Source organism: Orbicella franksi, chromosome 12 (assembly GCF_964199315.1).
Source record: "Orbicella franksi chromosome 12, jaOrbFran1.1, whole genome shotgun sequence".
In the NCBI taxonomy this organism is placed as follows: Eukaryota; Metazoa; Cnidaria; class Anthozoa; order Scleractinia; family Merulinidae; genus Orbicella; species Orbicella franksi.
Window position 1 is genome coordinate 14,536,703 of NC_138156.1, and position 10,494 is coordinate 14,547,196.

Here is a 10,494-nt window from a genome sequence, read left to right on the forward strand (position 1 = left end):
CCGAAATTCCCGAAATGTTTGATGCTTTTGGTCCACAACTCAATACGTTCATGTCTGTTGGAATTTTACTTCAGTATTTTCGTCGTAAGCTGCTCCAGTTTGAGTGAAATAAGACAGTGTCCAATTTAGTTATGTGCCGCTTTATGATATCACTGACCAAGTTGTGTTCCGCTGCTTCTTTTAGTGTTGTTTTGCAAGAGCTTCACATTACTCCACTCTAAGTTTCACATATGTTGAAGATTAACAGCTTTTCCAAAGCACAGCGAAAAACTAGTTGGATATATTTAGATATAGCAGCGTTTCAGGACTTCAAGGTTTCCCTCCTCTTGCCATACACTTGCGAGGATTTCGCCAGAGTCTATCTCGACCAAACAGTGAAAAAAAAAAAAAAAAAATAATAATAATTGCAAGTTTGAGTTTCGCCTGAATTGTAAGCGACGCTTGATATTTTATCAAGGCCCAATAACTGACAATAAAGTTTATGTCTGTAGATGCTGCTCAGTTTTGTTTGTGTAAAAATCCAATAAATTATCTGTTGTCGACGAATAAGAGCGCCCGCCGATGCGTGTTTTGTACAGTCAGTAAAACATGACAAATTGGACTTCCCCACTTTCGTGTGAAAACGTACATCGAACTAATATAATATCTCTAGTTTTTAAATATGTTTGAGAACATATTAAAAGCTTAGCTGAAAATATGTGAATACAGCAGAAATAATCAACAAAATTAAGATGACGCTTTCTTTAATCAACTCGAATAAAGATTTCGATTTTGTTGGTTGAGTTATCAAAACAGGCCTCGTCTATTTTATTTTCGCAGTGTAAAATTTTACTATGTTAAAGAAACACACGATGTTAGTATCCTTTTGGCATTGGTGAAAATTGTTGCAGCATCTCGGCACAAAAGACAACGAAATAACTCTTTGTCAAGATTTGTTGACAATTGAAAACACCGACTCGGACTTGAACGTGCACGCGCTGCACTATGCAAATGAGCTACTTACACGCGTTAGACTTTCCTCTCAAAAACCTCGCCAAACTCGCCAAACAAACGGAAACAATAAGAAACTATCAAAACAGGGTTTGGTTATGATTAAGCATTGTTTGGGAAACTCACAATCAACTCGATACCAGAGTAAAGAGTTTTCTCACATAACTTTTCTTTACAGAACAAGTGCAAAAGCTCACGCGTACAACTAGCGCGAACACAGGCAGCGCAAGCTCTCTCTATGAATCACACAACCAACACAATATGGCATCGAATTATAAGGGTTTATATGGAATCTTCTACAAGATATCTATCGAGGTAGTTAAAAGTGAAAATTCTCAGTAAAAATGGCTTACCTTATTCCATGCATGTGTTGTTTGCTCCTGGTATGGTTATTTAACCGATTTAACTTGATTTAAGCGACTTTTTATAATTCCGGTTTTCCCTTCATAAAGAGAGGACAAGGCGAAACACCTCAGTCGGGACAGCCTGCCGAACGAAGTCAAAAATCCCACGCTAAAATGTATACACGGCCACAAATCCACCGCAGAATTCAAGGGGAAAGGTTGATCTTCCATTTTAATTCTCTAGCCACACAATCGCAGCCCTGCGAGCGACGCCAGGCGGCTCTTCGTGTCCCCAGTAAAACGATAAAACGATGGAAGAGCTCCGTGTCCGTTTGATCCGCGACACAACGACCGTTAAAATCGGCTTGGTAACCTCGTCATGTTGGCAAACCAAGACTCGCGGGTATACTAGACCGCAATTTGTCAACCAAACTTCTTGTAACACCCGCGGTCCCCTCAGGTCGAATTTACAATGCAAAATGAAAATCGTACAGAAAGCCTTTGCAAAATGGCTTCAAAACCAAAGAAACGTAAGATCAACGGCGAAAGCTCCATAGAAACTGAGGAGATACAATCATGTTTGAAGTGGAAGTCATGGTAATTTTTCACGTTTATGCTCTTTTAATTTGTTTGTTTAAATATTCTCGAGCTGATGAACTAAATTTGCTTCTCTTAGGGTATTGTGGAATTACGAATAATGTGAGGAAACTGTAATGGAAGCCAGCGAAATTTTGTCCAGAGCATACGAAGAAAGAGAAAATGCCGCCGGTAAATTGAGCTCTGTTTTGCTCGGGAGAATTCTTAACGAATTATGGGGAGATGAAGTTAAATTGGTAAGGCGAGGACCACGTAACTCAAAGGTGCATAAACGTGAAAACTTACCATGACTTCCACTTTAAAAATGATTTATCTTCTCAATTTATACGGAGCTTTCGCCATTGATCTTACGTTTCTTTGGTTTTGAAGCCAATATTCAAAGGCTTTCTGTACGATTTTCATTTTGCATTGTAAATTCGACATGAGGGGACCGCGGGTGTTACAAGAAGTTTGGTTGACAAATTGCGGAATTACAAAAAGTCGCTTAAATCAAGTTAAATCGGTTAAATAACCATACCAGGAGCAAACAACACATGGATGGAACAAGGTAAGCCGTTTTTATGGAGAATTTTCACTTTTAACTACGTCGATGGATATCTTGTAGAAAATCCCATATAAACCCTTACGATTCGATGCCATATTGTGTTGGTTGTGGGGTTCATAGAGAGAGCTTGCGCTGCCTGTGGCGCGAGCAGATACCATTCATTCACAGCGCGAAATCGAAGTCATGTTTTCGACCCTGAAAAACTCCTCACCTTTTCCATTAGCCCAGAGCATAAAACTACATATAAGAACCCTGGTTCTTATTCCCTGCCTTATTCCCTACCATCGCTGTGAAAATCTGCAAGAGAATATCGCCACTCTCACCATTTGATCACGCAACGTGACAACATCCACGCGAGAGCCCCGACATGTGGGTGGATCCGCGCGGATATATGACGTCAGGATGGCGCAATTTGTTCTAACAATAGAAAAATTGTCCCGTATCATAGGTGCGCGCGGATCCCAAGACTTACGGTCTCCGTCCCCGATTATGGCTTCTGGTAACACCAGTAAATTTATTTGGCAAAAAGTAGATTTCTTTTTGGCCCGATTTCCAGGCCTTTTGCAGTTATAATGATTCTGCTATACTAGTAAATTTGACTGGCGAAAAGGTAGATTTCTTTTTCGCAAAAAATTTGCCCGATTTCCCAGCCTTCACAGTTGTAATGATTTTGTAATATTAGTAAATTTAACTGGCGAAAAGGTAGATTTCTTTTGGGCCCGATTCTCGGCCTTTACGGTTGTAGAGATTTTATTATACTGGTAAATTTATCTGGCGAAAAAGTCGATTTCTGTTTAACCCGATCTCCCGGCCGTTACAGTTATTTTGATTTTGTTGTACTAGTAAATTTAGATGGCGAAAAAGTCGATTTATTTTTTTGCCCGATTTCCCGGGCTTCTGCTGTTGTATTGATTTTGTTATACTATTAAATTTATCTGGCGAAAAGGTAGGTTTCCTTTTGGCACGATTTCCCGGCCTTTACAGTTATTTATAATAAAGTTTCCATATAACGCGCGCTCTGATTGGCTGAAAGAGCGTGCTTTATCAGAGAACAAAGCACGGGTTGATGACGGTAAGTTAGCTTTCAAATTTTTGCTTCGGAGTTTTGACAAATTTGACCCAAATTAAACATCCCCTGTGATTCAGACAAACGCAATGGAAACGAACTATTTGTCTGTAGTAAATATGGCTCACAGAGACCATTGTTAGCAACAGTAGTGTTAAAACTGTACTAAAATAAGAAGTTTTGCTAAATTCCCACCGACAAAACACGTAGCGAAATAAACAAATTCTGAACCTAAACAGTGCTTCGATAAAAGACATTATATTTGTTACGAAGGCAGAAATTATACGTAAGAAGTAAAACAACGACAGAAAACAACAACTGAACTGTCTCTGTTTACGATGAGAAGCTTTATTTTTGTAAAAATGCTCAATTGCTCAAACAACACTTACATGTAGTGTAGTAATGCTCGTTCTCTGGTCATCTCAGCGAAGTGAACCGACGAGTGGTCAGTGCAAAGCTTGCTCTGATATTCTCTTCTGTGCTCGGAGTAGAACCAGTGGGAGCCGTTTAGTCTTTCTAACTTTTACGCTAGTTCGGGCAATCTGGCTGCATGCGGCTACAAGCCGTAAATAACTGCAGCTCCGTTCAAATTCAACTCGGCATTTTGCATTTTCATCCGCGGGCTTTGAGCTCCACGTTTCATAATTTCCACTGGAAAAGTGCACGTTTTCATGGGCCACAATACGGCCGGATTCCTCTGGACTATAAACCTTCACCTGCCTTTAGATCCGTATTTAAAATTTAACTTAAAAGCGAACTTCGAAGGCATCGTTCTTCTCTCGAAAGCCGCTCAAACTACTCGAAACTGAAAGCTTAGCTGAAGGCCAGTTTGTGACTGAGAGCTGTCACTTCGTTAGCCAATCAAATTATTTGAACAATTCTAACAAGGACTGTGATTGGCTTATTTTAGCGTGCTTTATCAGAGAACAGTTCACGGCTGACGTCACTTTTGCTCGTTTGGAAAATAAAGTTTGGTTTGAAAATTCAGCCAAATTCGTGGGGAAATTATCGGATTCTTTATCATAAAACAAATAAAGAAGCTTCGACTGTGCTCTGTTCTGTTGTAAAGCACTTAGGAAGCGGTAGAGCACTCAAGAAGTAGGGAAAAACACTCGACTACGTCTCGTGTTTTCCCCTACACTTCTTTCGTGCTCTACCGCTTCCTGCGTGCTTTACAACAGAACAGAGCACAGTCGAGGCTTCTTTATTTGTTAATTTGATTTCTTATACTAGTACATTTATCTGGCGAAGAGGTAGATTTCTTTTTCGCAAAAAATTCTGTTTATCAGTATAATAAATACAATATACTAATAAATTTAAGGTTACAGTATACCTTCAGATCGGCAATTTTCTTCAAATTTGGATTTTTGGTTCAAAGTAATGGTCGAAGAGTAATCTCTAATTTCTGAAAACAAAATTGAAAAAAACTCAATATTGGCGGAGAAATGGAGGTTTTACGTTACGGCCGGAAGTAAAAGTTCCCTCTTGATTGACAGCCCTATAACGTGTACGCAATCAACCGAGACTACTTTCGCGGGAATATATGGATACCACGAATTGGCTGGCTACTCAGATCCAAGCATTCTTCGTATTAGATGTAATTCTATTAAGTTATAAGTAAACATGGACCACGGAAAACTCTGTTTACCAGTTCGAAAAAGCGAAGAACGAATGAAAACACATCAATGAGTGAAGAAGCGAAAGTTGGCCTCACGGATGAAGCTATAGCTATCGTATCAAGCGGGCAAAAAGATCGAGTCAAGAGTAGAGAAAGATTCTGTAAAAGTTTGGGAACTCGACAGCTATAACAGCGACGTGTACATTGACTCTTTTGTTGAGTCCGATACCGATGAATCGCCCAACTCATTGAGATCCATTGGAATATTATCCATGCACATTTGCTCCGCCGCGCTTTCTTTTGTTCAGTTTGTTCTCGTCGCCCAGCCTCTCTAGCGTTCGTAGCCAGACCAGCTTCAAGAAAAACCGAGCTACAGAAAAATTATCTCTCCGCCTTGAGCGCATTGCGAAACACAAGGGTTTTTTCGAGATTCACGCGTAAATTTCACCGCGAGTTAATGGTAGTAATTTTTCCAAGCGCTGATTGGCTCAGTGATCTGAGAACCCAGTGGAAGGCGTTTGTGGGCGGAGTTTGTTTGCGAAGCAAGAGATTTTTCTTAGCGCTGTTTTCTCGAATAAATTTTTTCGCTTGAAGCAGACACTTTAAAGAGTTACAACTCAAAGGGGATTTGTTTGATTGCCCTCAAATTTGGACAGTAGCTAGATTAACATATAAAAGCCAAAAAACGTGTCTGCGAATTGTTTATTTCGAAATATTTTTTCTCCGAGAGCAATTTTTGTACGGTCACTTCACATTTTTTAAATCCTATTTTGAAAATGTTCTGTAACTTTTTACTGCAATTGAATATGGCAAAACGCAGACACGATTTTTTAGCGCTTTTTGTCCTGAAACCGAGGAAAAAAATAAATTGGCGAAAAACAAAATTCGCTTTGACTTGTAGCTTCCAAAAGGTGATTAGGACGCTCGCATTTAGTGGCCGTGAAAAAATCGGCACTTCATTTTATTTCAAAATTTTTGGTGTGGTTTGATAGCCAGCTCTATAAGCTTTAATTTGATATAGGGGTTTAGGTATCTACAGCTTAAACCGGACGCGCTACATCGCTTGGACGTGAGACACCCCTGAAGGTATACGGTAACCTTAAGGGCGAAAAGTGAATTCCTTGTTGGCAAGATTTGCAATTTATCAGTAAATAGCAATATAAAATTACATTTATTTAAATTATATATAAATACATAAAAAAGTATTTATTAGTGCTAATAAAGTTATTTAAAAAGTTTTTTAAAATATGAATTCCCGACCAGACCTAACTCAGTCAATAAGCATTTTATTATATGACCTGAAAATTTTGAAAATTCTGTTTGAACCTAAAAAGGACGCGATTACATAACATATGGCCGTGCGCGGAACAACAACAATTAAGATTCTGCAATAAAAACTTGTCATTTATTTCTTCCTGTCGAACAAAAAACTTACAATTCATCGAAAAACACGACTCGTTTTCTAATTTTTGTTTTTCAATGTAAGTCCTCAATTACAATTCATGCTTACGGGATTGGCTAACCTGTTTAAAAAACCATCAGAGAGTTGACATAAAGCTGTCAAAAATATGTCAAACCATCATAAACTTAGCGAGTGACAAAAGTTCGCTTCACGCTTCACTGAAATTGTGCACAAATCTTCTTCGTCTGAAGACTCAAGAAAATGTCGGCGTCGTTTCAAACGATTTGTCGACCTCTTCGATTCTCTTGAACAACGGAGAACCAGCAACTGAATATTTAAAATCACCGATGTTGGCTCCCGCAAACAGTGTCTGGGTTTGCTGACTTTGCTGGCTTTGCTGTGTAGTGGAAATTTATACACTATTAAACACAAGCGAATTTTATTATCTGGATGAACGGTACGGTGATGAACTTGTGTTCGTACTCAGTTTTGTCTCTTCAAACAACACTGATGTAGAAATTAACTGCAGAGCAATTTGTCCTACTGTACATGAGGTATGTTTGTGATTTCTCTTCTCCCAACTCTGGAAACTGGAAGAAAACATTTATATCGTACTTTGTTTTCTTCGCGTTGCCGGTTTTCTCGCTTTTAACCCACGATGAATTATTTGATGCTTTCCACTGAAAGAAGTTTAGCCTCAAGACTGTTTGCTTATTCCGAAGGTTAATTTATTATTGCCGCAGACTCCGTGGCACTTACTGAAACCGCCAATTTTATCGGTCGATGAGGTGACTCGCTTACCGATGTGGGATATAATTTCGGTCAAGTAAAGCTCTTTTCCTTCAATACTTCTTGTTGAAATGCTCCTCAGTTGTATTTAACAATTAGACCCGTAGCCCGCAAGGGCTACGGGTCTAATTGTTTTAGTATCACCCAACTAGTCGGACAGAAAAGGCAATAATAAAGTTAGCAAATGCAAGTTAAAGAAATGTTTATTTGGGAATTAAACGAAAGAAAGCGTCACGCTCGATTGCGCCAATTTCGCTACTCGAGGACTATTACTAGTAGCGTAGCCAATCAAAATGAAGGATTTGGATTAGTCCACTAGTTGGGTGATACTAATTCACGATAGGATTGTGTATTAGTTTGACGTGGTTTTATTGTTAACACCAAAGCTGGCAACAGAATTAGAACGCACTATTCTGTGACTCAACGTGACTATTTGAAAATTAGATTAGTTTTTGTTTATCGGGGAAATGAAAATTTGCGTTTTAAATAAAACAAAATCGTTCCTCTTCGACTTTTCAGCTGAAATTTAGCTTTTATATTCCATTTATCTCCAGCAGTAAGCTAAAAAAAATACACATCTTTCTTATGTTTTCGTGGAAACAAAGGTGTCTTGTTGCATACATTGGCGAGGAAAACGAAAGTATCAAATTACAAACGTTAAGGCCGATGCGCACTAGCGACAAAGTTGTTTGTTGTTGCAAGCATGGCGCGTCATGTAATGTGATCGCGACAAAATCGTAGCAATTTTTGAGCCGCATTTGCAGTGCACACATGTACTGAAGTGAATGACAACTTCATGACAACCGGCTGCTTAATTCAAGATCAAGTTGACAAACGAACGTGATAACGTGACAGTGACGCTTTGCTTTACGTCGGGCCCGCTAGAGTTTCAACCATGGACAACCACCAATTCACGCAACTAATATCGATTATTCTGGCGTTCTTGCTCTTTAATATTTTTTCGTGGCATCACACACTCCAGTTTTAGATAGCATTACTCTTAAGCTGTGTAGATCAGATGAATCGACTACAGAACAGGGCCCTGCTGCTTAAAGAAAACGAAGATCGCGATCGACGGAGGAGAAGACGAATACTTCGTCGACGACATCCATACCACTGGGCTCTTCCTAGGCCTCAAGAATCGTGGTTTGAAATCTACTATAGAGACCCGAATGTTCCTGGAACATTTTTCCGAAGGCAACTTCGACTTGATAAGAGGACATTCGAGCTTTTGCTGAACGAGCTGAGACCACAGCTAACAAGACAGGACACTAGAATGAGAAAATGCATATCCCCGGAGAAAATACTGGCAATAGGTCTTCACAGACTGGGACCTGGAAGCTCTTACGTTGCTATAGGTCCTAATTTCAACGTCGGGAGATGTACAGTACTGGAGGCAGTGGAAGATGTTGTTGACGCTCTCTTAGAACTGAAGAATTTATATATCAAGTTTCCCGAAACCGAGGAACACATTATAGATGCAAGAGAAAGTTTCCAAATGTGGTCTGCTTTGCCTAATGTTGTTGGTGCTATAGACGGCACCCACGTTAAGATAAAAACCCCAGTAGAAAATGGGCCCGATTACTTTAGTCGATACCAGGATCATGACATTGTTGTACAGGGAATAGTGGATGGAACTATGACTTTTCTTGACGTAGAAGCTGGTTATCCGGGTAGCATGCACGATGCACGAGTGTTGCGAAATAACAATATTTTTACTCCTGCAGAAAACCGTGAGATTCTTACAGGGCCAACAGTTACAATTGGTGGGAATGATATACGACCCTAATTAGTTGGAGACAGCGCCTACCCTCTATCAAACTGGCTGTCAAAACCCTTTCCTGAAAGGACGAATGATCTCCACGAGATAGAATTTAACAAAGAACTCTCATCTGCCCGTGTCACTCGACCGAGGTATCGGCCGATATATCGACCGACACTCGACCGATTTGTCAGTCGACATATCGACCGACACTCGGCCGATATATCGACCGAGATATGTCGGTCGACATATCGACCGATATATTGGCCGAGATATCGGCCGAGTGTCGGTCGATAGGTCGACCGAAACATCGGTCGAGTGTCGATCGATATAGCGGCCGACACGCGGCCGATACTTTGACCATTGAGTGTCGGTGGAATATCGGTCGACATTCGGTGGTATATCGGTCGACTGTCGTATAATATAAGTCAAAAGCTTCGACTGCCAGTGTCAGATGTTTAAGTTATGCGCATTTCATCCTTTTTTGGTCAACCTTAAAAATTTCTGAAGGCTATATGTTCGGATCATTCAGCCGTTGTCAAGCAAGACATTCAAGTGAAATACTGCCAAATACACAAAATACAGTTTACGGGAAAAAGGATAAGGACGATGAAGGATAACAAGGTGCTGGAATAGAACTGATGAAAGACAAGCAAGTCTTGAATTTGCCCATGCATTGCACTAATGCTTTTGCTGTTTTTTGATTTTCACATTTCTTTACATGGAAGAGGGGTTACTGAACGACTTAAAATTTAGGAGAGTTACGCAAGCATTTGACAAAACAATCAAGATAAAACAAATCAAAAAACGCGAATTCACGTTTAAGCAGCTTTTTCACACCGCCATAGCTGTCGTGGTATCTGGCCTTCACTGGCGTAGTCCCTATGATTTTTCTGGTATGGAACGGTGCTGGGTTTCAGCTTTGCCCTATCGTACTTGTTGTTAAATGATTCTACTAAGGCCATGCTTGTTTTCCACATGTACTCTAACTTGTACTTCTTGGTTGGGTATATTCAAGAAGATGTGATAATTGTCCCTTTTTGGTATGTTATATTTTTTTTCCCGGTGGTGGTACTCTCTTGTATATATCTTATTTTTATCTCATTTTTAATAGTAATTAATAGTAATTCCCTTTCCGTTATAACGGCCGTATGTCAATCGTGTCAAGCCGTGACGTTACCTTTTTGTGCTACTTATCGATAAGATTATAACGGTGATAAGTTATGTGAGTAATTTGGTGTATCGTGGGTCTGGTGGGGCAATTCCTTCTTTTTCTTTTTTTTTCTTTTTCACCAAAAAACCCTACCCTCCGGCTAAGACACGGGAAATGCTAAAAATAGCCTCAGTGTGCATTTATCCGTAAGATTATTGGGCAGGAAGAA

General features: G+C 39.8%; 1 protein-coding gene across 1 annotated transcript; it reads left to right on the plus strand.

The window, feature by feature from the left end:
• The first annotated feature begins 8,368 nt into the window (after positions 1-8,368).
• Positions 8,369-9,139, plus strand: LOC145462244 (uncharacterized). The gene has a single exon (XM_081445748.1). It carries the CDS (start codon positions 8,369-8,371, stop codon positions 9,137-9,139), a length of 771 nt encoding a protein of 256 aa, XP_081301874.1.
• Positions 9,140-10,494: the final 1,355 nt, after the last annotated feature.

What these genes read in the sequence shown, in the direction of transcription:
- LOC145462244 (XM_081445748.1), top strand. Translation starts at nt 8,369, where the DNA reads ATGAATCGACTACAGAACAGGGCCCTGCTGCTTAAAGAAAACGAAGAT.